Below are 27,601 nucleotides of genomic sequence, written 5' to 3' on the forward strand. Positions count from 1 at the left end.
AGTAAACTCAAAGGACCGTCTTCTTTGATTTCATTTTACTGAGAAGATTTATTAACCAAATATTTATTAAAGGCACACCAGGAGCCAGGTACTCCAGGTGCTGGGAACTGATAAAGGATCCCTGCCTTTCCCCTGGCAACCCCCTGTACATGCATTTAAAGTAAGAAACTTCGGTGGATTATCAACATTTAACATTTAGTAATAGCAAATTAGTTGTAATTTGATAGCTTAAAAGACTTGTTATCAAGGACAGAAATGTTGAAACCAAAGCCCGAAATACGGGCTTTGTTGCCAGGTGGTAAAGGGTATTGTAAATAATTGTGTCAAACCGTAGTGTGCTAAGCTTGACCTCTTTTGGTATACCTGTATACTCACAAGAGGAATGGAACCCACTGTGGCCTCACTGGCTGCAGTTAAGAAATGAGGACAGTGTTTTAACTTCTGGGGAAGGATTAATCAAACCACAGTGGCCTGGCACAGTGTAGGTGTTCATTGAAAATGTCTTAAAAATTGCACATGAGTTGCTGTATTGAAATGCATGTAGCTTGGTAAGCTGATGAAACAGGCAGACTCATCCTTTTTAAGACTTGTTTGCAGTTTTATAAGCTCCCAGGGGGCTCTTTCCATGCAAGGAGCTGGAACCAGCAAAGTACTGTCTTTCATTTTGAACCTGAGTCTGTGGAAATGTCTTGCTTCACTGACCCTTTTGACTTTCATATTGATTTCCATTTTGCAAAGGAAGCCCTATTGCCTTACCTTATTTATTTTTCTGTAATCCTCCAATGCCTCTAAGCTCCATTTCCTGCCTTTAAGTATGTACAGGGCCATTAAACAACAGTGTGGTTGGTGAGGTGGAGGTAAAATTGTAACTGTAACAGCATCGGGTGCTATCGGGCAGCAGGTTGCTTTTGATGAAATTTGGCTGGTAAACCGGTTTGTGCACCACATAGGAGTCTTGTTGAACAAGTTTAACAACCCTTCTGTAACTGTTTCTGAGCATGAAGGGACAGTTCTTTGGACTTCATGCTCAGCCTTGTTTTCCCCTTCCAATCTTTGATATCCCTGATGTGGGCACAGAATAGTCTTTATCTGTGACTAGTTAGAAATGAGGCCATAAGGGCATATACCAAGGGTTATTGTCAGGTGGCAAGATAAGAGCTAAACATTCTTTGGGGTTTTATAGATTTCAAAATGTGTATTTGTTTTGTGATCAAGGAAAAAACCAGATTGCTTTAGAAGGGCAAATTGAGACTAAACTGTATTATTTTAGGGAAGATTTTTTGAAAAGATATTCTTTTCTTTTAAAAGATACTATTTATGTATTAGAGAGAAGAGAGAACGAGCAGGGGGAGAGGGAAAGGGAGAAGCAGGGTCCTTGCTGAGCAGAGAGCCCGATGTGGGGCTTGATCCTAGGATCCTGGTATTGTGACCTGAGCAGAAGGTAGACGCTTAACCGACTGAGCCACCCAGGCATCCTTGGGAAAGTATTCTTTATAACTGATTATCTTAATATGATTTTGGGAGTATAAGTAACACCTGTTGGTCTTGTTCAACACGGGATGTCAAAAGTGATAAATTATCATGTCTCAAACAGGATGTCTCCTGTTAACAGGGACCAAAGTGCACCAGGCTGTTTAAAGACTTGACCGAAGCAGATAGTTTCTCAACACAATTGATAGTTCAGAGATGTTTTGCCAAAGGACTTTGGTTCTTTTGAAGTAGCAGAAACTGGCAAGGGAGTATAGCTGATGCTGTTACATTTGATTGCACATTTGATATGTCAGTCTAACATAATTTTTTGCCTTTTTTTTCTAAGTCAAAACAAGTGGGATGATTCTAGTCTTCATTGGATGGGGCTACTGGAATCTGAATGAGGAACATTCAGGATTAAAAATGAGTGGCAGTAAAAAAAAAAATGAGTGGCAGTACCTTTAGAGACAAGGAAATCCTGCCATTTTCAACAAAGTGGATAAACCTCAAGGACATTATGCTAAATGAAAGAACCCAGTCACCGAAAGACAGATGCTACATGATACCACTTTTATGAGATGATGAATCTAAAAATAAAATAGACCCATAGAAGCAGAGAATGGAATGGTGGTTGCCAGGGGCTGGGGAAGTGGAGAATGGGGAGGAATTAGAGGGTACCAAGTTTCAGTTATGCAAGGTGAACATGTCCTAGAGATCCACTGTACAGTGTAATGCCTATAGTTAACAATTTTGTATACTTAAATATTTACTAGAGGGTAGATCTTATGTTAAATGTTCTTACCATAGCGTTATATGTTAATAAGAGAGTGGGAGGAAACTTTCGGAATTGATGGACATGTTTATGGCATTGATAATGTTGATGGTTTCATGGGTGTATACTTATCTGCAAACTCATATTAATTATGTATACCATTTTGTATGTCCTAAAGAAAGGGTGACAGATATCTGGAAAGAGCTGAACAGAATGGGAAGGACAGGTTAGCATGGGGCTAGAACCATCAGGATGATGAGCAGATGGTCCTGGAGCACTTGGGTCTGATAGCCTTTGGGAGAGGCCATCAAGGACACATCAGTGTTCAGGGAAGAGCTCCGGGCAACCCCGGATTGTGCTGGGCTTGGAAGCGTGGAGGTGGAGCAGATAGCCATCCCCATTCTTCCCAGATGCCCCTGGCGGCCAGCATTTCATTTGGAGATGGTATCATGTCTTAAAGTCAACCTCTTTGTTGATTCTTGGTTTTTTCTCTCACTGTGCCTCTTACCTTTCATTTTATAGCCTTGAGTCATTCCTGCACTGAAAGAATTTAATCTTAGTTGTTTTATGTAATCATCATACCAGAAGACCAGATAACTGGATAGTCAAGTGCCTAGAAATACTGGAAAATTTTTGAGATAGTGTTCATTATATCCACAGCAACATGTGTCTGTTAAAGCAGGGCTATCACTGTGTTTGGAATTGGCTGTCATGATGGTGTTTTGTGTAGGATTCTTATTGTCATGCACTTTGAGCATTACATCACCCTACTCGGAGGTTCACTATGACAGGATCCTTATGTTTGGTCTGAGCCAAAGCACACGGCTTGGTCCCCATCCAAGGATTATTTATGGAGCCAAGAATAATGTGTCGGTTCACCAGTGTGGACCTAGAGCACATTTATGTTCAAATGCATTTATGATTCATCACTTGGGGGAATGGAGTTAGGAAAAGTTTTTATATTTAATTTAGGAGCCCAATTGTGGACATTTGACCATTGTCGTAGTTTTTTTTTTCTTTTACCATCAATCTGTACTTTTTAAAATTGTGGTAAAATACATAGAACATTAGCTATCCGAACTGCTTTTTAAAAAAGATTTTTTTTATTTATTTATTTATTTATTTATTTATTTATTTATTTATTTATTTGACAGAGAGAGAATGTGGGGAGGGGCAGAGAGAATCATAAGCAGAGCTCCACATGGGGCTTGATCTCACCACTCGAGATCATGACCTGAGCCGCAATCAGCAGTTGGATGCTTAACTGACTGAGCCACCGGGTGCCCCTCAACTGTTTCTAAGCATACAGTTCAGTGGTATTAAGTGTATAGTTCACATTGTTGCACAACCACCACTGTCTCCAGAGCTCTTTTCATCTTGGAACACAGAAACTCTGTTCCCAATGAAGCATTTTCACAACTTTTGAGTGAAGGCAAAAAGAATTCTGTCTCCCTTAAGTCCAGGGTGAACAGGACAGTCTACATTGTAACTCCTCCTGGCTGATTAGAGGTAGCCCCCTTACTGGCTGTCATCTCTTGGTTCTTGAGAAGGCAAAGGGTCATTGTGTGGCTGTCCTTGTTCCCATGTATCTGGGAGGTGGGGGCCTGGGGGCTGCCCATCCTGTTCTCAAGAACCAGGGCCAGGATCCCTCCCTTGCAGTGCCCTTGAAGCTCTCCTCCCTGGAGTTTCACTTGCTCAGACTCATGGAGATTTGGCAGGCTCCTCCTGTCACCATGATGGGCACGTGGCTGCTGTCTTATCCACTGAGTTATAAAGACAGAGCTCGTCAGGGGGCTGGCACTGGAGCTTCCTGCATGATTCAGTTACCCTGTGGCTTTGCCCACCGATTGACTGCACTCTCAAAATAGCACCATCATCTCTTAGGTTAGTGGAGATTTGTGGGAATCATAGGAACACACAGTAAGAGGTATATTGAATTATGTAAAATGCTTTGTAAAAAAACCAACAACTCTGGAATCTAATTATTTGGATTATGAATTTGACTTTGAATAGTTAGAGCTCTTTTGTTGAGAATGCACATATTCCCAACATTTGTCTTCTCTTTTCAAAGATAGCAGAAAGGACTTCATGTGACCTTTTAGGTTACTTACTACTTTTCACAAATAAAAGTTTTTTTCCTTTTTTCTGGTTCTTTGCTCCCCCTCCATGTCTCTAAGACAGTGATAGCAGCCAAACCAAACAGCCCTAACATGAAGACAGAGCTCTGGACCAAATTAGTTTCCCAACTGGATTATCGTGCTGAGCGCGGTGCACTGTGGGCGTGCCGTCACGTCCATGGCTTGTGGATAATGATGAGAAGCTCTTTCTTTTTTTTTTAGATTTTATTTATTTATTCATGATAGGCACAGAGAGAGAGACAGAGAGAGACAGAGAGAGAGAGGCAGAGACACAGAGGGAGAAGCAGGCTCCATGCGGGGAGCCCGACGCGGGACTTGATCCTGGGTCCCCAGGATCACTCCCTGGGCCAAAGGCAGGCGCTAAACCGCTGAGCCACCCAGGGATCCCATGAGAAGCTCTTTATTGGGGTAAAAGCTTTTTTTTTTTTCCTGGGGCTGCTGAAGTCTATTCTAAGCCCAACACCATTAGGAAGACCTGTTTTCTTCAGTGCAGGGGAAAAAATAGACTGTTTTCTGTTTTTTAACTTTCCTGAAAATGCTTTCCATGGGGGCTGGGTGTTGCTGTGTTTTAAGTGGGTTTTTTTTTGTTTGTTTTAAGTGGGTTTTACTTGGGGTACCTGGGTGCTCAGTGGTTGAGTGTCTGCCTTTAGCTCAGGCAGTGATCCGAGGGTCCTGGGACCGAGTCCTGCGTCAAGCTCCCCCTAGGGAGCCTGCTTCTCTCCCTGCCTATGTCTCTGCCTCTCTTTGTCTCTCATGAATAAATAAATAAAAGTAAAAAAAAAATGGGTTTTACTACGCTAAGTGCTAGGGTGCTCTTACTGGTAAGAGCAGAGCACTTTGTCACTGCTGCCTGTGGTTAAGTCCCAGGCTCAACACAGAGGTTATATAAACGAGGAGGCAGTGGGCAGGCTTCTCCAAGTGTCCCTGTTTGTCCCACGTCAGTAGCTGCCATTTTGTCTTGAACTTGGTACCATCCATGTGCATGAAACCCAGCCAGAATGAAAGAACAGCATTATCACTTAGAAGCAAATTATTCACAGGCCCCTTTTGGGCCCTAATTATAAAACTTGTCACTCGACATCTATCTCAGCCAGAGTTGTTATTCTAATAGCCTAAAAATAGGAGAGTTGCACTCCGTGAGCCGCCAGGAGGGTTTTCCTGTAGAGCCAGACGAGCCATATGGAGCTGCCGCAGAAGGCAGGCCAGCGTGCTCCATGGGAGCTGCCCTGCACTTGGGGGGATTCGTTCATGGAGACAGAGCGAGGACTTCGCCAAGTGGGGCTTGGGAGAGCCGAGTCAGTCTGAATGTAGGTAGAAGTGTAGGTTTGTGGATGATGGAGCATTTCTGAAAATAATCCTTACCCTGTCTTTAAATAGACCCAAGAGCAGGGGAAGAGGAGGCCTGCTTTGGAGCTACAGCTGGCGAGGCCAGTGGTCCCTACTGCTCAGAGCCTTGCCTACTTCATCCCTCCCTCCAGAGTGGCCAAAGGATTAGTGAGAAAACAGACCCTAGATGTAAGGCTTCAGTATTTTGTCTTTTAAAAAATTTTTTTATTTATTTGTGAGAGACACAGAGAGAGAGGCAGAGACACAGAGGGAGAAGCAGACTCCCTGCGGGGAACCCAATGTGGGACTCGATCCCAGGACTCTGGGATCACGACCTGAGTTGAAGGCAGCCACTCAACCACTGAGCCACCCGGTGTCCCAGTATTTTGTCTTGTTAATGAACCTGAGCCTGGCAAATAAATATTGCTTCAGAGACATCCATGTGAGTTATCTTCAGCTTCCTTATAAAAAGGCAGATAAGGGCAGCCTGCTTAGTGGTTTAGCACCACCTTCGGCCCAGGGCATGATCCTGGAGACCTGGGATCGAGTCCCACATCGGGCTCCCTGCATGGAGCCTGCTTCTCCCTCTGCCTGTGTCTCTAGCCCGCCCCCCCCCCCCCGTTTCCCATGAATAAATAAATAAAATCTTTACAAAAAAATAAAGTAAAAAGACAGATAAGTAGGGCTACATACCCTGTTGTTAGGAGCTTTATGTACACGTTTTGCCATATATTTACTTTATTGCTGCATATATATGTATATATTTTTCTCTTAGACCGACTTGACATTTGTGGACATCATACCCCATTTTCTCATGAGTTTGAACAATTTTTTTGCCATGCAAATCTTTTTTTCCTTCACCACTCAGCAGAGATTTAAGGATGCTTTTTCCTTCCTGATTTTTTCATTTCTCATTTTGCTTTTCCTGCTGCGAACTCTCACCGACCTGCATCTCACCTTGGCATCTTCTCTACCATCTTGGCTCTTTGTCTGCCATTTCTTTTGTGTTTGTGCTTTGGTTAGCTCCACCCTGAGTGCTCTGGTTTATCCTGGATTCAGAGCTCCTCCGTTCCTGGAGTTCCTGAAAAGGGGCAGTCTGTATTTGTGCAGAAGTGGAGGGCCCTTGTCTGTAGTGGATGCTGACTGACCTGACTTTCCTTGTCACTTTTTATTTATTTATTTTAAAGATTTTATTTATTTATGAGTGACACAGAGAGAGGCAGAGACACAGGCAGAGGGAGAAGCAGGCTCCATGCAGGGAGCCAGACGTGGGACCCCGTCCCAGGTCTCCAGGATCATGCCCCGGGCTGCAGGCGGCGCTAAACCGCTGTGCCACTGGGGCTGCCCCCCTTGTCACTTTTTAAAAAAAGAAACTCAACTTTATTTTTTTTTAGAACAGTTTTAGATTTACAGAAACATGGTGAAGGCCAGTATAGGGAGTTGTCTTAGACACTATACCCAATTTCTCTGACTATTGACATATTAGTATGGTGTATTTATTACAGTGAATGAACAGATATTGATGGATTATGGTGATGGGCAGACTATGACTTTAAGCCTGTAAATATGTTAGGTTCTGTGGCAAAAGGGAACTAAGTGTGCAGGTGGAATTAATTGGGTTGCTAACCAGCAGATCTTAATGTAGGGAGATGAGCATGAATTAAGCAGGAGGGCTCAATGTGATCATAAGGGGTTTCAAAAGTGGAAGAGGAACTCACCCTGGTGTTGCTGGCTTTGAAGATGGGGGAAGAGGCCCGGACCCAAATAAAGTGAGTGGCCACTCAGGGCTGGGAAAGGCAAGCAAAGGGACTCTCATCTTGGGCCTCCGGAAAGGAATGTGCCTGTTGACACCTTGATTTTAGCTTAGTGGGGTCTGTATCAGACCTCCGACCTACAGAACTATGAGATAATAGATTTGTTTTGTTTTAAGCTACTGTTTGTGGTTATTTGTTGGAGCAGCAGTAGAAAACGAATGTGGTGATAGTTCGGTAAAGGCCATGTTTTATACAGGTTTTGCTGGCCTTTTTCTGCTCCGGGGGTCACCTCTCAGGACATTACTTCCCATGTGGTTGTCATCTTGGCTGTGACAGTTTCTCAGACTTCCCTTGTTTTTAATGAATTTGGTGATTCTGATAGGACTGGTCGGGCATCTTGTCTGTGTCACACATGAGGCTCATTCTCTCATGTTTGCTTTGTCTCTCCAGACTGTGTTTTCTTGCTTCTCAGCATTCTTTGTAATTGTTTCTGAAAGCCCGACATGATGTATGGAGTACTAAGAACTGAAGAAATAGTTCTTAGTTCTATGTGATTCTGACCAGGACTTGGGCTGTATTTGTGTGCTGTAGCTACAGGTGCCTGAGGTTCTCAGATTCCTTAGGTGTCCTTGCTTTGGTCTGTCTTTGGGCTGCTTTAACAACGAATTCCAGGGTACCTGGCTAGCTCAGTCTGTAGAGCATGGCCTTTTCTTTTCTTTTTTTTAATTCTTTTTTTTTAAAGATTTTATTTATTTATTTGAGAGAGAGAGAGAGAGAGAGAGAGAGCGCAGAGGCAGGAGGAGCTTGAGAGTGTATACCATCTCATGACCCAGAGATCATGACCTGAGCTGAAACCAAGGGTTGGACGCTTAACCAACTGAGCCACCCAGGTGCCCCAGAGCATAGGACTCTTAGTCTCAGAGTTGTGAGTTCAAGCCTTATGTTGGGTGTAGAGATTTCTTAAACACTGAGAAACCCCAAAACCCTGAACTCTTCACGTGGAATCGAAGTCTTCCAGCTCTTCAGCTGTTGATATGGTGATAAAGAATGGGGAGAAGCACCCTGTAAATCTTATCAGAGAAATCTCAGTCTGTGTCCCTGGGTTGTACTCTTTCGCAGTGTTTCTTGGATGCCTCTCTCTTCCTCTCACCCCCTCCTTAGGTGAGACTGGAAGACTGGAGTGGGTTGAAGTCAGAAATGGCCTTCCCCTAGCTAGGATAAAGTTCTGGAAAAGTCTTTCCCCTGGAGAGCAGGCCTGTGTTATGTAGGATGCTCTGAGCACCCATCACTGTGATGACTTCCCTTCCCCTAGGCAAGCATGTGGGGATTTTTCCTGGCTTTTCATAGCAAGAACCTGGTGGTAAAAACCATACGGGTTTGGGGCCCCCTAAGACTGTGGCCACCAGGAGTTTCTTACTCTCCTGTTAGTTTGCACTCAGCCTCCAGCAACTTGTCAAAACCACCATTTAAGTGTTCCTACTGGTGTAATGGCCCCGGTGCCTTCTGTGTCAGGCAAGCAGATCTTGGCTGTGACTTTGAATTGTCTCTTCTCTCCAGATTTCTGGGTTGTGATTTGACCTGTGACCTTAGTTCTTTGATGGGTCCCAGAAAAGCCCCTGGTTTTCAGTTTGCTCAGCTTCTTGTTGTCAGGATGGGAGTGAGGACTCCAAATTCTTTACATGGTAGAGCTAAAACTAGAAGTCGTTGTCTGCCCCCCATTCCCTTCATTGCTCCCTCCCCACCTTCCCAGCAGCTGAAGTTTGGTACCAGGTTGGTTGTGTTGGTATAAGACACCCGGACCATTGCAAAAGCCTCCTGAGTTGAAGAGGAAAAAAAAAAATCACTCTTTCTGATAAAAACGACTGCTTTCTGTGTTGTGGTGATGCTGTTATTTCCCACCCTTCTCACTTCCTTCTTTTTGTTGCTCAGGTTTTTCTTATTAGCAAACTAGATACGGATTCTACAACAGATCACTTAAATTGGGAAGTGCTAAATCTACATGAAGAACAGGTGGGGTTTTTAGCACCTTTCTAGGGTCCATCTACTTCCCTATCACTCCCTCCCTCCAAGCTTTGACAGTCAGGCATGTTTATCAATCTTATACAAATGCATCTTTAACTTTACCCTACCCCCCCCACACCGACCCATGTTTTTAATCACAGAGCTCCCCTAAGCAGCTGTGCAGGTTCTGTGTTAAAGTAGCACCCCCTTAATCTGACAGCTTTCAGCTCCCCTCAATTATCTGTAAGTCAAGTGCAAACCAGTAAGGGGGTAAAAATTCTGAGCAGCCTAAGGAATAATTGCTATAAAAAGTCACACACTCTCCTTCTTCCCCTCAAGCCATTAATTGGGACAGATCAAGGTGATTATATGGGTGGGGTGGATGGGCAGTTGGAGCCTGAATAGGGTGAAGAGGGCATCTGTCAGAAAGGGGACAGTGGTAGCAACAGGAGGACTGATTAGATATGTAAATACATTAAGAATAATGGAAACCAGGTTCCTTGGTGTTGAAGAGAGTTGGAAATGTGGAATGAAATGGGAATGAACGATGAGGTAGTGGATTGCAATTGGAGGTACTGATGTGAGCTCAGTTTTTATGTATAAAATCAATATAAAAATAATGTTAATGTGTACTTATGTGTATGTATGTAAATACATATATATACCCATGCACTTATGCATATACGCACATGTACGTGTAGTACCAAATTCTGACCACTGAAAGGTTCTGGGAGCAAGCACCCTCATAGCAGTAAGTATACCTGGCTCCCAGATTTTGGCTTTTATTATTATTATTTTTTAAGATTTTATCCATTTATTCATGAGAGACACACAGAGAGAGGGGCAGAGACACAGGCAGAGGGAGAAGCAGGCTTCCTGCCAGGAGCCTGATGCAGAACTTGATCCCAGGGCTCCAGGATCACGCCCTGAGCCAAAGGCAGACACTCAACCACTGACCCACCCAAGCATCCTAGATCTTGGCTTTTCATACCATTCTTCACTAAATGAACCAGGGCTTCTTGGAGAAATTGCTGATTCCAGGGCTAAAGCAGGAAAAATACAGGATGAACTGGGATTATTTGATCATGCCAGAAAGTAGAAAGAATAATGAGGACATGTCCAAAGGACACAGAAGCCAGCTTGAAGGGGCTCTCACTGGCTACTCATTGTCAGAGACAATGTGAACATCAAAATACCTGTAATGCCAGAGTGGATAAAGCAGGAGAACATGAAACCATACTGATAGAAATAAAAAAGTTGAAAATTTAATGAGGAACGTAGTTTCAAAGTACTTCACAGCATACTTGTTAATTATGAAGGGAAAAAGGAGTAACTTTACAGTGTGGAAGCTTGGCAAACACTTTTACCAGTAATGGGACAATATGAAATCGTCTGCCACCTGCTGTGTGGGTGGGTGTGTTTCTGTGTTTGCTGTGGATTCATGCTGATATTCATGACAACAGAATGGTAAACCTTTACTTTGTATGCTTTTATGGCCTGTGAAGGACTCCAGTATATTATTTGCTGCTCACAGTCCCCTTCTGGAGTAGGCAGGGGTTATTCATACACCATGGGGATGATGATAAAATAATAATGGTGCTTCTTACATCCAGGTGATAGTCTAAGACTTTTTGAATGTTGCATACATTATTTCTTACAATTACCCTATGAGGTAGGTATACAGCGATTATTCCATTTTACAAGGCATGGAAAAGTTAAGTAACTTGCTTAAGATCACACAGCTTGAAAATTGGGGAGCTGGGACTCGAGTCAGGCATTCTGAGTAAAGATCCCCAGCTCTTATTTACAGAGTCATGTTGCCTCTGTTTTGAAGATGTTGAGGAAAGCAAACAAGTTAGGTGACTCTTCTGGGGTCCCTTGTTCACTTGGTCACTGGATTCTGCAAATGTGTACTGAGTGCCTGTTAATGTCAGGCCCTGTTCCAGATGTTGGGTATCTGGCACCGGGTAGCCAGAGCTCTGGGCCTCTTGGAGCTCGGGCTCTTGAGAGGTGAGTTGAAGAACTGGACCCAAGCCTGTTGCCTTCTCGTGTCATGTTTAGACACCAACTGAACTGTGTGCGGGGAGTGGGCAGCTGGTCAGTCCCTGTGCTCAGAGGTGCACTTTCTTTTTTCTTTTGAAGGTCGCCTGGTAGGTGCTCTGGATGCAGTGCTGGATTCCAATGCACGGGTCGCTCCATTTCGAATTCTCCTTCAAGTGCCTGGGTCCCAGGTTTATTCTCCCATAGCATGTGGTGAGTTACTGAGTGGATCAGACGTTTACTGGGCCATAGCCACTGGTGAGTTTTGTTCCAGTTGGAATATTCCAAACCTTAAGGTCTAAGCATGCTGAGTATCTGCATGTTGGTGAAGCTTGAAGGTAACTCCTTTTAGAAACTCATCTGCTTTTATGAGCTCTTTTCTTTTTCTTTCCAGCCATCAAAAGCATATAAAGGCTACAAGCTTGGGCACCTTAGCTTGGGCATGCCAGGCTTTCGTGTGGTGTGTTGTTCCAGGGTGCTATATATTGTTGAGTATGAATGGAGCCCTTTCCTCCTTAATTTTGTTTCTGACCTAAAAAACATCGTCCTGGGTAGTGTCTGAGGGCTGTGTCTGACTCAGGGCAGTTTTCACCCCCTTGTTCCACATTTGTGCAGCATCACTGGACTGCTCCACCCCATGGGAATTTTGAAATCCCCTCATCCTCTTCATCTGGGGTTTTAATCCACCTGCATTTTCTGATGCTCTGCCTGCCATGCCAGCATCTCAGGGACTGGGAATCATTCCATCTGAGAAGCCTCTTCTATTAAGAAACAAAAGCAAGATGTGTCTTTTTAACTATACAAGTTGTAAATGTTCACTTTTCAGAAATTAAGTTGGTAAGAGAGAAGGACAGGAAATCTTCTGTACCCTCTTATCAGTGCTGATACACTCTTCTGTGTACCTGTGCTAATACATGTCGAGGCTTCTAGTTTGGTTTTTCTCTCTCAACACTTGACTAGCTACCATAAATTTCCAGCATCACCACACCCTCTTTAACAATGCTGGATATTTTTTCCTGGAGAATACAGAAAAGTACGAAGAAGAAAATTTTTACCATATCCACCCTACAATTCTAAGCACTGCTAACATAACATCTTGGTATTTTCCCCCCCAGTTTGTTCTAGTTAAGACAGATCCTTCTGTATTAGTATAAAATCATAAAAATGGCACATATTCAGTATAATCCATCAATACTTGACAAGTACAAGGAAGAAAATGTCTCTTACCCCATATCCTAGATGCTCAAAGTAACCTCTGGTCACACTGGGTTCACTTCATTGAGATCACTGTATACTACATTTAGGGCAGGTACAGTGATAGTTTTGGAGACAAAAGTACCTTTGTACTTTGTGAAAATGGAACCTGCTATTTTGTAATAAAATAATTACAATGCTAATAATTGACAGTGCTATTTTGTAACAAAAGTATTGCTTTTACTTGATCTCAACTAAGCAAGAAGTTGAAGTAAAACCAGAGAAATGTTAAGCTTCAAAAATAACTGTTTCCTTAAGAGCTTATTTTTTAAAGGGTTCATTAAAGGTTAAGGGAAGAGATTTGTGAAAGCATCACAAGGTTAGGATTGTGGCTTTTTAAAGCAGTTTTGTGATTCTGACTATATGGGTTTATTCCCCAGCCTAGGGGGTTGCCAAGGTGCCAGAATTTTTACTCTTTTTCCTTCCTCTCTGGTTTCTCACTTAAAAGCATGTTATTATTAACTTCATGTTGTACTTTTCATTCTGTCCATTGTCATGCTGTCCATCATTCTTTGGCTCTGTCCTCTACTTAAATTGATCTAATGCTTTTATTCAGGTATGGCTTTCCTAATACAGAATCTTTAATTTTGGCTCATCTCTCTCTCTCTCAGGTGCCCAACTGACAGAGCCACCTAGGGGCTCTAATTTTGGCTCATCTCTTGATTGCCTAGATTCCTGTTTTCTTCTCCCATTGTCTCACATTTACAAGGGTTTGTCCCTTGCTTTGGACTTGAATGACACCTTGGCTGGGTATAATAGTCTCTGGCCATCCAGAGCTTGCTCCAGGGTCTTCCTGTAATTAACAAGGCAATGGGAGAAATCTGAGGCTGGCCTTTTTTTTTCCCCCCTCCTTTTTACTCCCTTGTGGGTGATGTGCTTTTTGCACTTGTAACTGTCTGTATCCTTGAGGTTAAGTAGTTTAGTAACTTGGTTGTGATCTGTTACTACCTTGAACACATTGTGTTAGATTTTTCTGGAATTCAGTGTGCTCTTTCAGTATGCTTTTTTTTTTTCATTTTTTTTCAGTATGCTTTTGATTTCTTTAATCACATCAGGAAATTTTCTTGTTCATTATGTGTATTTTTAAAAATGCACCTAATCGGGATCCCTGGGTGGCTCAGCGGTTTAGCATCTGCCTTTGGCCCAGGGTGCGATCCTGGAGTCCCGGGATCGAGTCCCGCATCGGGCTCCCTCATGGAGCCTGCTTCTCCCTCCTCCTGTGTCTCTGCTTCTCTCTTTCTCTCTATGTCTATCATAAATAAATAAATAAATCTTTAAAAAAAATGTGCCTAATGTTCCATTTATTGGAATCCCCACCTCAGAGACTTTCTGTTGGATAGCTGTTGTCTGCTTTTCGTTCTTGTTTTTATCTGTCTCTTCAGCTAGTATCCTTTATGCTTTTATCTGTCTCTTCAACTAGTATCCTTTCCTCTAAGATAGTAATTCAGTTTTCTGCTGTGTATCCCACACTTTGCTGCTTTAACCTACTAATTTGGCTGTGTTTTTTAAACATTTAATTTATTTAGAGAGGGAGAGAACACATGAGTGGGGTCTGGGGGGGAGAGGGAGAGAGAGAATTGCAAGCAGACTCCATACTGAGTGTGGAGCCTGACATGGGGTTCCATCCCATAACCCCAAGATTGTGACCTGAACTGAAATCAAGTCAGAGGCTCAGCCGACTGAACCACCTAGGCACCCCTCATTTGACTGTGTTTTGGTCATCATTTCTTGGATAGCTCCTCTCCCCTTTTTTCTGTTTCATCTTTTCCTCTTTGCACTCTTATTTTCCTGAATTCATGTTCTTGATGTCTTGGAGCATGAAGTGTTTGTGAGGATTTCCCTTTCTTCCTTGAGGGTTTCTTCTAGGACACAGTTTGTCTTTTGAACACCTTGTACGCCTCTGTTTATCCTCTTCTTCTGTTAGGTGTTGGCTTGGTTGCTATGCTGTTGCTCTGCATCCCACTCATGCTTGGACATGGTCATCTAAGGCTGACACTGTAGTATATGCACCAGTGTAGGAGAACTTTCTGAGTAGTATTTTGGTGATAGAGCAGAGAGGACAGGTGTGCTGCTGGGCTGGATGTGGGATGCAGCAAGACCCTGTCCCTTTCTCTTTCTCTCCGATTTCTCTCCAGGCCAGATAGTTGGTCTTGCTCTGGTTTTGGGGCTTTTGATGGGAATGTCTGGAGTTTTGTCTCACTAGATTGGTTTCTGGGGAGTCTGCAGAGCTGGGACCCTGCTCAGTTCCTGGATCTGTGTAGTCCAGGAGGTCTACAGTAGCCATTTGGGACTCCTGGAGTACTTTCGGACCACAGCAAGTTTATGGCTGCACAGCCCTCAACCTTCTGGCTGTAGACTAATTTACTCATTTAGTCCTTTATTAGATACTTAACTGGTTCTAATTTTTCAGTATTTAAAAACCTAAATGAACATCCAGACACTTAAATATTTCAGGATACTTCTCAATCCCCAAAGTCCATTCATGTGAAATGTTGAGTGCCTGCCCCATACCAGACATGTGCTTAGTGTTGTGGGTGGTGAGGGGGTTCCTGGGTGAGGAGCCTCCCTCCACTCGTGTTCACGGGGCCCTGGGGAATACACTGAGCAATCCAGAGGAGGCAGGTAGAGCTGGAATGAAGAGTAGGGAAGTGAGAGGCGGCAAGATCCTTGATGAGCACATAGTAAGGAAGTTCTGCAGCAGGGGGATGCACTTTCTGATGCCGAACTGCATGCTGTGAAGTTTGCGGCAGCTTCTACCTGCTTCTCCCACTCCCCTGCCCAAACAGTGCAATCCTGAGAAGGTTGAATTCCTAGAATATTCTTTCTCTTGAGCCAGGATCTGCTTTGTTTAGTTTCCACTTGGCTGAGTATTTGCCTTGGACCTGACCCATGGCAGGTCTGCAGATGCTGCACGTTCTTCAGCTGTATTGCCCACAGGAAGTCCCCTGTGTATGCAGTGGTTCTTTCCAGCGCTGCTTTTCTTGGGTTAGGGGAGAAAGAACGGGGAGGGTATTTGTGTCTTGGCTTGTGGTATTGATTGAGATCCTTAGGCCTCTTCTGGGAGTCACTTGGGCATCCTGTGCTGTGATATTGACTCACCATATTTAATATTTTATTGTGTCTTGAGCATTGAGAAAGGATCCCTGCCCCGGTTTTAAATCTCAGATAAAGCACAAAGAAGAACTGTAGGAAAGGCCTGGGCGGTACCAGGACGTGGGCAGGAACAGGAAGAGTAGCCTGCAAGAACCACTTTTGATTTGATATTTGACTATTTGCACGGCAGTGTGGGGAGACTATAGGAGAGCTTTTGAGAAGAATTTTCTTCTTTCTTTCCTTCCTTCTGTTTGTTTTTAAGCAGAGGTGAAAGAACAAGGTAGATAATCCCCTGGGTGAACAATATTATTTGGCAGCGGATTTGTGGTTTGAAGGGACTAAGCGATAAGTTGCTATTATTTTTTGACTTACATGGACCAACGAATCTCAAAGCTTTATAAACCTCACTGGCCTCAGTGGATAAAAGATGCATGGCGAGAGGGTGGTGAGGGCTTGTGTAGGAGAGAGGTATGGAGGACTGTGCCCTGTCTTTCAGGTTGACACCCAAATGCCCCCTCTGAGAAACTCCTCCTGGCCCCCCCTCCCCCCGCCCCGACTACTTACCCCACTCTGCTGGTGGAGCCCTCCAGCACTTATCAGTGCTGTTACTTAACTTTTTTTTTTTTTTTTAAATCTGCCCTCTAATGAAGATAAAAGTTATCCAGTGTCCAGGATAGAGCGTGGTGTGCAGCAAATAGTAGGCAAGCAAATAAGCCACAGTGGTCCAGTATGGACTCTTGCTTTAGATATGAGTAAGTAGTCTGTTAGTCAAAGAAGGTAATGGGCTCAGCACTTAAGCATCTGGTACCTAAGGAGTGGAAGGTGGGGCATGCAATCTTATATAACACTTCTTGGTCCTTTCTGCAATCAGGGCAGGGATATTCCATGGCCGGGCAAGGCCCTAGGTCAGAAACTGTAAAACAAGCGTCCAGGACCATTGAGCAGTAGAAAAACTTGCAAAACAGGGATCTTGCTTTAAAACAAAACAAAGGATGCCTGGCTGACTTAGTGGTTGAGCATCTGCTTTCGGCTCAGGGCATGATCCCAGGGTCCTGGGATTGAGTCCTGCATCAAGCTCCCTGCTGGGAGCCTGCTGCTCCCTCTGCCTATGTCTCTGCTTCTCTCTCTCTATCTGATGAATAAATAAAATCTTTCAAAACAAAACAACCCCCCAAAAAACCATTTTTTTAAATTGTGGTAAAATATATGTAACATAAAATTCACCATCTTCACCATTCTTGTGTATAGTTCAGTGGCATTAAGTACATTCACATTATTGTATGGCCATCACCACATCCATCTCCAGAAATTTCTCACTTGCACAAACTGAAATTCTGTGCCCTTCAAACACCAAGTCCCATTCCTTCGTCCCTAGCCTCTGGGGGCCACCATTCTGCTTCCTGTCTCTGTGGATTTGGCTTCTTTAGGAGTGTCCTTGAAGTGGAATTGTACATATTTGTCCTTTTGTGACTGGCGTAATGTCCTCAGGGTTTGTCTGTGTTGTAGCAGGTGTCAGAATTTTGTTCATTTTAGGACTGCATAACCAAGAGGGCTGCATGTCTCCTTTATTTTTGAAATTAGATATAGTGATCAGCACACGAATAGAAATAAATCAAGGGAAAAAAAAGAAAAAATAATAAATCAAGGACATGGTGAGTGGAACCAGGAGAGTCACATCTCAGGAGCCAATTCCTGGTCTGGGTTGGGAGGGGAGGGGAGGGAAGAGCTGAGTAGTCCAGGGCTCCAGCCTTGGGTGAGTCAGCTTCGGACCGCATTGACACCTAAGCATGAAGGGCTTTTGGGGGCCCTGGAGGAGCAAGGAGAAATTGTTGGAGTGTCTCTTCTGATGTCTCAGCCTGTACTTTCTTGGCAGTTGAAAAGTCCAGGCTAGGGGCGCCTGGGTGGCTCAGTCGATTAAGCGTCTGGCTTAGGTCCAGGTCATGATCTCAGGGTCCTGGGATTGAGCCTCACGTCAGGCTATTTGCTTAGCGAGCAGTCTGCTTCTCCCTCTGCCCCTACCGTCTACCACTTGTGCTTGTGCATTCTCTCCTCAAATAAATAAAATCTTTAAACATAAAAAAGTCTGAGCTGTGAATTACCCATATGTTGCTTCATATTCCTGTTGGTTGGTGACTCTCAGTGCTGTTGGTGTGTTATTGACACGTATGTTATTCTTTACCATGGCCTGGAAGACTGAATTGTCTTTGCCTTGTTTTGGGGACCTAGGAAAAAAAAACAGAAAAGGCTCTGGATTATCTGCATTGATCGTTCCAGGAGTTAAACTGATTATGTAATAATTGGACTCTTTGTAACATTGATTAATTGAGCTATGGGGTGGATTGTCTTTTCTGGTTACTGAAAGAGGACTTGATTGCCTTGCTTCGAGACAGCCAGGGCGAAACATGGCCAAGATAGCAGGAGCTTTCTGAGGAAGTCGTCAAACTTTTGTATAGACCATCTTTTAATAATGCTCATGTCTTCACAGATCTGAGTTTGGACCCCAGAGTGCCCGAATATTTTGTGACTGTTTGTGACAGTATTAGTACAAAATTTTCACCTTCTTAATGAGGTTTCAGGCCATGGTTTTGAGTGAAATGAGGGAGAGCAGGAAAATGGGCAAGCATCATGATACCACCTTACACCGGTAGAGTGTAGAGAATTTCAAGCAGACCAAAGGTAGATACCCACCTGTATGGGCAGAGGCATACCTGTATCTGGGGAGGGGTTAAATGTGTAGTTTGAAAAAACTTAAGGGGCACCTCGGTGGCTCAGTAGGTTAAGCATCTGCTTTTGGCTCAGGTCATGATCCCAGAGTCCTGGGATGGAGCCCTATGTGGGCTCCCTTCTCTGGGGGGAACCTGCCTCTTCTCCCTCTGCCTGCTGCTCCCCATGCTTTTGTACTCTCTTTCTCTCTGTCTCTCTGTCAAGTAAATAAAATCTTAAATAAGTTTTTCTTTCCTTTTTTTTTTTAATACTTTCACTTTAGAAAATGAAAAAAATACATGACTTTGAAATTTCCAAGGTCATTAAAGGAAGCTATTAGTAGTTTTGCTAATGAAAATGTGAAGCATATGTTTTTTTAAGAATTGTGAATCACAGGAGTTAGGCTTTCTAGCTTAAAAAATTCTTTCCTTTTGCACAAACTTTCCTCATTTGTTCCTCTCAACAGTGTATAGGTAGGCATAATTACTGACTTTGGAGAGGGAGGAAGCAAGGCATAAATTGCTTAGTAAGTTGCCAGGGCCACATCTTGTGTCTGGAGTGCCTCACTGGGTGGCTCAGGCACAGGTCCTGCTAGAACATTCTCAGTATTCTTATTTCTTTCTTATCTCTGCCCTTGACCATGGCTGGCATTTTAGTTTCTTGTATTCTGCATCACTGTTTGCTTTGTCTTTGGAGAGAGAATTTTATTATGGGAGGAAATGTTCCAGGGTGGATCAGATTAGTGTCCTGGTGAACTTTGTGCCAGGGCAGCAAAGGAAGTGCCAGCCAGATCTTTTTTCAAGAACAGAACTCACTGTGCACTTCAAGGAAAATCTGGGAGGTAGCCCTGCAGGAGGAAAGTTAGAACTTTTTTCTGGTGCATACTCGGAGGCGACTTACTGTGACTTGTTATATTTGCTCTTAGTTGCTTGGGATTTCCTTGGACAACACTAGCTGGCATTTTCCATGTGGGATTTCCTTGGCTAATGCTTCTTTTCATTTGGTGAGTTTCTGTCACCAGGCTCCTACTTTTTAAAACAATTTTGCTTAGGCTCAAATAATTAAACTCATTGAAGATGTTTGTCCATTAGGGATGTTGCTTATGATTTTAAAAAGCAGACAAATCCTGCATGTAACTTTTAGACTTCGTAAATTTGAAGGTCAAAAGTCCTATTTAAAAAATGCTTTTTAGGGGATTCCTGGGTCGCTTAGCGGTTTGGTGCCTGCCTTTGCCCAGGGTGTCATCCTTGGGTCCCGGGTTGAAGTCCCACATCAGGCTTCCTGCATGGAGCCTGCTTCTCCCTCTGCCTGTGTCTCTGCGCCCCCCCCCCCCCCCCCCCGTGTCTCTCATAAATAAATAAATAAAATCTTTAAAAAAAAATGCTTTTTAACCCAGGTAGATATTGGCAGGCCCCATGGTCTTGCATTTCCAGGTAGCCACAGTCCCCACCCTCAGTGGCAACACACTCCCTTTCTCCCTCTTGAGATAATTCTTCCGCATGAAGTCTCTTCCTCCCTAAATCCTGATTTGTTACTTGACATACTTAAGAATAAATATGACCTCTATAAGATCTAAAGGTGTGAAGCTGGGTTTCTCTGTCATCTTCCTTGTTGCCTAACATTTGCGCAAAGCATGACCTGTTGGAAAAAAGGAAACCATCTGGAGGGGATCTTGGCAGACATCTGGTTTCATCCCTTCTGTTTTAGTAGATGTGAGGAGACTGGCCAAGACATATGGGTTTCAAAATAAAATGACTTTGGTGAATGAGTTTTTATTAGATGATTCCTTAATGATTGAAAATGAAGGCAGAGCATGAGAGTGGAAGCCTCTGGACTCTGTGGCATGGGGAGCACTCCTTCTTTCACAGGTTTTTCTGGCCTATGTTTTGTCCTAATCCCTTCTTGCTGGTTTTATGCCTTGAAGCTGTCTGCCTCCCAGAGGGCTTGCTTCAGGGCTTGCTGTTGCCCTGGCTTCTCAGACCTATGCTGAACCCAATGATCTGAGTTGCCTGGGGCTGGGAGTGATCCTGATTGAAAAAATAATAAGGAAATTCAGGGAGTGTGAAATCCTTCACCCTTGTTTCTTGCTCTGCTTTTATGTGTGATTTTTACAAAGTGTTCCTCCTAAGTGTGGAGGTCAGTTTATCGAAGTCAATGACTTTTTTGTTAACAAGGGGATTTTAAAGTGTTTTTCGTTATGAAGATTTTCAGACATACCCCAAAGTAGCGAGGACAGTGTAATGACCTCTTACAGGCCCATGCATTGGGATCAGAAAATAAATGCCTTGGGATCATGGTTTTGCCTACTTTGGTTTATCTCTTATTCTCTCCTCCTTCTCCTCACCCCCTGATGTATTTTATTTTTTTTAAAGATTGTATTTTTTTTTATTCATGAGAGCCAGAGAGAGACTGGCAGAGAGAGAAGCCGGTTCCCTGCAGAGCAGGGAGCCCAATGCGGAGCTTGATTCCAGATCACGACTTGAGCCAAAGGCAGACATTTAACCAATTGAGCCACCCAGGTGCTCCCCCCAGCCCCAATGTATTTTAAAGCAAATCCTAGAAACCGGTATTTCACCTCTACGTATTTTAGTAATAATCTCTGAATCTGTGGCCATTCTTCTGCCCCTGCAAAGGCATTGTTAAACTAGTGGAGTTAACTGGGACTCTGGTGTCACTGGTGCATTCCAACCAGGGCTACTCGTTTGCTTTAAGAGTCCTTTGTAGATCTGGGTGGTTCTAATCCACCACACTTCATTTGAAGGTTGTGTGTGTCTCTTGTCTCCTTTAGTCAGGAAATCCTTCATTCCCCCTCCTGACCACACTTATTTTCCCCAAGTCATTTGTTTGGTGAAGAAATTCGGCCAGTTTTTATGTAGAATGTCCTGTACCCTACGCTTCTGTTTCTTTCCTCAAGGTAGAGCTCAGCTCCTTTCTTAGTCCTTTGTATGTCCCCCAGACTACAAGGTACTTAGAAATGTTCAGCCACCAATTGGTGGTTCAGTGGTTGAATATCTGCCTCCCACTCTGGTTGTGATCCTGGGGTCCTAGGATCAAATCCCGTATCGGGCTCCCCACAGGGAGCCTGCTTCTCCTTCTGCCTATGTCTCTGCCTCTCTATCTGTGCCTCTCATGAATAAATAAATAAAATCTTTAAAAAAAAAAAAACTCAAAACGTTCAGTTAAATTTAGATTCAGCATTAAAAAAAAAAACAGAAAACCCCAAACAACTGGATAGGTTGTTCCGTATCTTTTATTCTGTGTCCTCTCAGCAGTCATGGTTCCCCTGGATGTCTTATTCCTAGTGATGCTTAGTTAATGAGTTCACGTGGCTGCTTTCATTGCCTTCTTCTCCATCAATCTTTCATCTAGTGGTTTGACCCATTATAAGCACTGCCCTATTAGCTTTTTCTCTACATATCACAAAGTAGTGATTTCTCCTCTTCCCCCATTTCATCTGTTCTTCGACATCTGTCAGCTTGAGCTTGACTGTACAGAACTTGAACTCCTTCACTGAGGCTGCGTGGTCACCCTGAGAACATGGTACCTTTAGAAAAGGGAAGAGGGGAATACTGATGTTGGCCCTTTAATGACCTGTCATTAGTGTGAGGCGTTGGGACCCTGGAGATCTGCAGTGGTGACAAGTGAATTGTTTCAGTTTTTTACCCCCCTTCTTCTTCCCTCTTCTTTTTAGCATCGTTTTAAAGTTTAAAGTGCTTTTCACTCCCAATATTTTATCATGAAAAATTTCAAAGTACAGGAAGTTGAAAGGATTATACGGTGAACACTGGGAGCCAGTTTTTATAAACCCAGCATGTGTCCGTTAATTGTGGTCCTTTGTGGTACTCAGATTGTGCCCTCATCTGCCCCTCAGAGCACTTTCCTGTGGCTTCTGGCACTTGGTCCTGCTCCCAATCACATTTGAGTGCTTCCCGGCTTTCTGGCCAGTAAAGGTTGAGTGTTCATATTGTGCCTTTTCTTCCTTCTGTCTGGGTCCGGCACTTCTTCAGTGGCCCTGGTTCCTTTTAGTGGAGGATGGTATGTAGGGGGCATGGTCTAGGGTATAGGGTTGCTCATTGTTACTAGGTTGTCACCGCTTCTAAGGCTTTGCAGTAAGTATGAGCTAAGAAGTGTGTGTTATGAAAAAGAAAAATCATGAGTTCATATAAACTTTTTTATGTTTCAGGTTTTTAATGTAAATTCTAAGTTAGCATATAGTATAAGATTAGTTTAGAAAAATAAAAAAAAATAAAGATTAGTTTAGAAGTAGGATTTAGGGTTTCACATATATATATTTTTTAATTTATTTGAGAGAGAGAGCAAGCTAGAGAGAGAGGGGAAGGCATGAATTGGGGGGAATGGCAGAGAGAGACAGAGAAGCAGGGTCCCCACTAAGCAGTGAGCCCCATGTGGGGCTCAATCCCAGGACCCTAGGATCGTGACCTGAGCTGAAAGCAGATGATTAACTGACTAAGCCACTGAGGCACCCCTAGTGATTCACATATTAATGTGAATGTAATTCACTTTAATCTTTCTAATTCAACTGTAAAACCACAGTTATAACTTAGCTTGGATTTTGTGTTTTTCTCTTATATACTGAAAATCTTGGTTTCTAACAATATTCACATAGTTATTATCTATCTCACACATCCACATAGATACTATTTCTAAAAAAACAGCAGTATTAATAAGAATACTGAATTAAATTTAAGTTTTGGCAGCTCTCTTTGGCCTTAGAATATATTTAACTATGGATGTATAGTTAGCATTGTTTAAAAGAGCTGTTTTCTCTGTATAATCATTTTAATAACCTGATAAATCAATTTACTTAAATTCAGTATTTTTTTTCCTTTATTAACTTTTAAAAAAAGGAAAACTCTTTTATAATTCCTTAATCAAACCTATAAAATCTACAAACAAGGTGTGTGTAGAGAAGCCAGGCTTTCACTGCTATCCCCTTTTTTGCCTCCTTCCCTCTGCCATAGGGACACCTCACTTTTTCTAGCTTAGCTTTCTACTGTTTTGTTTTACAAATATACTCTACATTCTCGAATCCTCCTTTTACTAGGAGGATCTTTTACAAAGATCATGTATATTCTGTCCTATGCCTTGCTTTTATTCACTTAGGGACAAATCTTGGAAATCATCCCATATCACAGAGTCCAGATTATCTTCTCTTTTGTTTTTGTTTTATTTTTCATTATGTAGAAGTACCATAGTTTATTCAAGCTGTTCTTTACTGATGGACATTTGTGGTGTTTTCATCCTTGGCCATGCTTCAGTGAATAAATAAATTCACCTGATGAGTAATTTTGTACCTTTACTGATGAATCGTTGGGATAGATTACCCTTAAAGTTCCACAATCCCGTCTCTAGTAAATGAATATGAAGCTTTGTTAGATATTACTAAATTTCCCTCCCTCCATTGGATTTGTACCAATGAAAAAAATTGCCATCAGTGATGGATGAAAGTACCTATTTTCCCTGATTCATCATTGGATCTGTTGTCAAACTTGTGGATTTCCGCCAACCTCATAGGTGTTTCTGCGTGGTTCTCATTTGCTGTCCTTGTATTATGAGGAAGTCTAGCATCTTTTATGTTGAGGGCTGTTTTCAGAATCTCCTTGTTCTTCCCCTTTGCTTCATTTTTTCTTAGGTGATTCTTTTCTTCCCCTTAATTTTTAGACACTGTCTAAATATTAGGAATATTAGTCCTTTATCTGAGAAATGATATTACAAAAATATTTTTCCAGTTTGTCATATCTTTTAGTGGGGCTTTGCTTTTGGTGTGTTTTTTACCTTGCAAAGGTTTTTTAAATTTTTTAAAATTCAATTTGCCAGCATATAGTATAATACCCAGTGCTCATCTCATCATGTAACATAGCAGGATTTAGAATGTCATTCTTTTACACTTTATGATTTTGAGGCATGGTTAGGAAGGTTTTATTATTCCCAAGTTATACAAGAATTCACTCCTTTTATTCATGTACCTGTGAGTTAGTTTTTTTCTATTAATACTTTTAAAGCTGTTCTTCTATGTGTTCTGGCTTGCATTGTTTCTGACAAATCTATCATTCTTTATTGCTCTTATAATTATCTTTTTTTCTTCCTTACTGGCTTCCAGCAGTTTGATTAGATGTGCATTCATGTGATTTTTCTTGATACTTTTTCTGCTTGGAGTTTGTTGAGATTCGTGGATATTTATAGTATTCATTAAACTTGAGAAAAAATTGAGCTGTTTCTTCAAATATATACATATTTTTCTGTTCTCTGTCCTCCTGGCCCCATACCCTCTTCCCCTGGGACTCCAATTAGAAAGCTGCTTGCTGCTATTCTATAGCTCACTGATGATGTTACTTCTCTTGTTAATCCTTTTTCTTCTGCTTTTCGTTTTAGTTTTTAATCACTGTGTCCAAGTTCCCTACTTTTTTTCCCCCTGCAGTGTGTAATTTACTTTTAATCCTATCCAGTTAATTGTGATTTCAGACACTGTTTTTCCATCCCTGAAAGTTTCGCTTAGATTTTTTTTCATATCTTTAATTTGGTCTCTCACCATCCTCCTGCTTTCCTCTACTTTTTGAACACTTGAAGTGTATTTATAATAGCTGTTTTATGTCCTTGTCTGCTGATTATTTTATCTGTGTCCTTTCTGGTTGTTTCTATTGATTTTTTTCCCCCCCTTTTGGTTAATGGTCAGATTTTCTTACACCTTTGCTTCTAATTCTGAGAAGTGTTTCTCATGGTACTAAAAGAAGGACATTTTAAATGATTATTTTAATTATAAATTAAAAATCTATTTTACTTCCAGTGTCAGGAAAATTGAGTTTTTCACTTATTGCAAGTACTTTTAGGGACTCAGTGTCTTAATTTGAAGGCAGAAAAGGTCAAATAAATTACATAAAAATGTTTAAAACTTAATTTCTTAAACAATACAGTGAGATAGATGTACGTGGGTAAAAACATGGTCAGTCATGATGTGATAGTGATATTGAACTTTCACAGGTTCCTGTGAGGATACTGCTTCAGGCATGGATCAGATGTTAGAATATTCACGTGAAGAGTGTGTGGCTTCTGAAAATGAAAGGCTTTGGCTCAACCCTCTCCCCTGCTCATTTGTGATTTTTTTTTCCCCTCAAATTCTTTGCCTCTGAGTTACTCTGTGTAGGGTGAGTGTTGAGTGAAATTTAGAAAAGACACCGTCTTGGCAGTGTTGCTTTTAATTAGCCCCTTTGTGGTCTGTATGGCTTTTTAGCCCAAGCATTTGGTGGTAGACATTTAGTGTTTGGACGGAGGAGAAATGTACTATTTCAAAGAAACAGATCTGAACTGCACACATGGAATGTCCATTCATTGTAAATTAGGATTTAGGTGGCTGGGAAAAGACCCTTAATTTGGTCGGACAGTTGTTAAGCAGAGCAAACAGTTGCTTTTGGAAACTGAAGCTTGGATCAAGTTATTTATGGCTGTGTTCGTGCAGAGGCTGTAGGTATAGACAATGAGATGCTTGTTTTATTTCCTGAAAATATCTCTGGGGAAAACCTAAGCGAATAAATACTGTGTGTGAATTTGAAAGTGACTCAGCTCTTGGGAGCTGCCTGCCCAGCTCCCGAGGCTGCCATCTCTACTGTGTGTTAGGATAGAGTGAGGCCTTAGAAGCCAGAAGAACCAGCCTTGAACTTGGCTCTTCTCTGCTCTGAGTTTTCTTACCCAGAAAATAGTACCACTTACCTTGTGCTATTTTTTATTAAGATAAACAATATCAAGTGCATGACATATCTAACAAAATGCCTGGGAACATGCTAAGAATCCAGAAAATGTCCTGTGCCTCCCACCTCTGGCTGTCCTTATAGTTGGTAATTTATAAATCAGCACTGTTGGTTGCTCTGTGGTTAATTGGGGTTTCTAGTACTGTATTTTAGTTTGGTATAGGCATTTATAAGTCCGATTTGACTTCTTGTGAGGGTAATGTTTAAGATCCTTTGATCTTTAATTTTCCTAGGAAATAGAAGTCTTACTCCGTAACGGTAGAAATCTTATTTTGCCTTAATAAGACAAGGTATAATTTTGCCAGTTGGACTTCGGTTAAAATCCACAGTGTTCCTATAAATTTTGGTTTTAAACAGCTATATTGGCCTTCTAGAGCTGCCATAACAAAAAAACCCACAGACTGGGTGGCTTAACCCAACGTTTATTTGCTCACAGTTCTGGAGGCTTGAGAGTCCTTGGTCCAGGTGCTGGCAGGGTTGGTTTCTCCTGAAGCCCTCTCCTTGGCTTACAGACAGCCATCTTCTCCCTGTGTCCTCACGTGGCACATTCCTGGTGTCTCTTCCTCTTCTTCAATTAAAAAAAAAAGATTTATTTATTTTTTAGAGAGAAAAAGAGAGCAAGAATGAGTGAGCGAGTGTGTCAGGGGTAGGGGAAGAGGGAGAAGGGGAAGAGGAAGGAGGGAGAGAATCTCAAGCAGACTCCATGCTGAGTGTGGACCCCAATTTGGGACTCGATCTCATTGCTCTGGGGAACATGACCTGAGCTGAAATCAAGAGCCAGATGTTGAACCACTGGCACCACCAAGGCACCCCTCTTCCTTTTAAGAGAGCACTAGTTTTCTCAGATCCCAGTGCCACCTTTATGATTTCATTTAACCTTAATTACTCCTTTAAGGCCTGTTTCCAAATGTAGTCATAGTGGGGGTTAGGGCTTTAGCATATACATTTATAGGGGGGACACATTTAAGTCCATAATGAAAGCTCTCCTCTGTCTTGGTTTTTGGAAGGCCTGAGAATATTGCTATGCTGTTAATTTGTAGGGTTTTTTTAAAATCATTTTTATCATTAAATCATATTACGTTAAGCCAGTCTAATCATGAAGATGTTTTACTCTCTTCTGTTCTTATTTTCTCTTTACGTTTCCCACCACTTGTATGTCCATAATGTCGTGGCTTTCCAGAGTTTTTTGAGCATGACCCGTAGACAGAAGAATATTGATGTGTGTGTGCTTACCTCTAACAAATATTTTACAAGCCAGTGGTTGCCCTTATAAAGTACCATGTAGTC

General features: G+C 42.3%; 1 protein-coding gene across 2 annotated transcripts in view; it reads left to right on the plus strand.

The window, feature by feature from the left end:
* TBC1D8 (TBC1 domain family member 8) overlaps nt 1-27,601 on the plus strand; it is a 112,813-nt gene that overhangs the window by 30,973 nt on the left and 54,239 nt on the right. Inside the window, exon 2 of one of the 2 annotated variants that reach the window (XM_041756921.1) lies at nt 11,604-11,759. In XM_041756921.1, the coding sequence (XP_041612855.1) occupies nt 11,604-11,759 (156 nt within the window). The remainder of the gene's footprint in view (nt 1-11,603; nt 11,760-27,601) is intronic. The other variant, XM_041756922.1, reaches the window with a different exon arrangement.

Source organism: Vulpes lagopus, chromosome 5 (assembly GCF_018345385.1).
Source record: "Vulpes lagopus strain Blue_001 chromosome 5, ASM1834538v1, whole genome shotgun sequence".
Taxonomy (NCBI): domain Eukaryota; kingdom Metazoa; phylum Chordata; class Mammalia; order Carnivora; family Canidae; genus Vulpes; species Vulpes lagopus.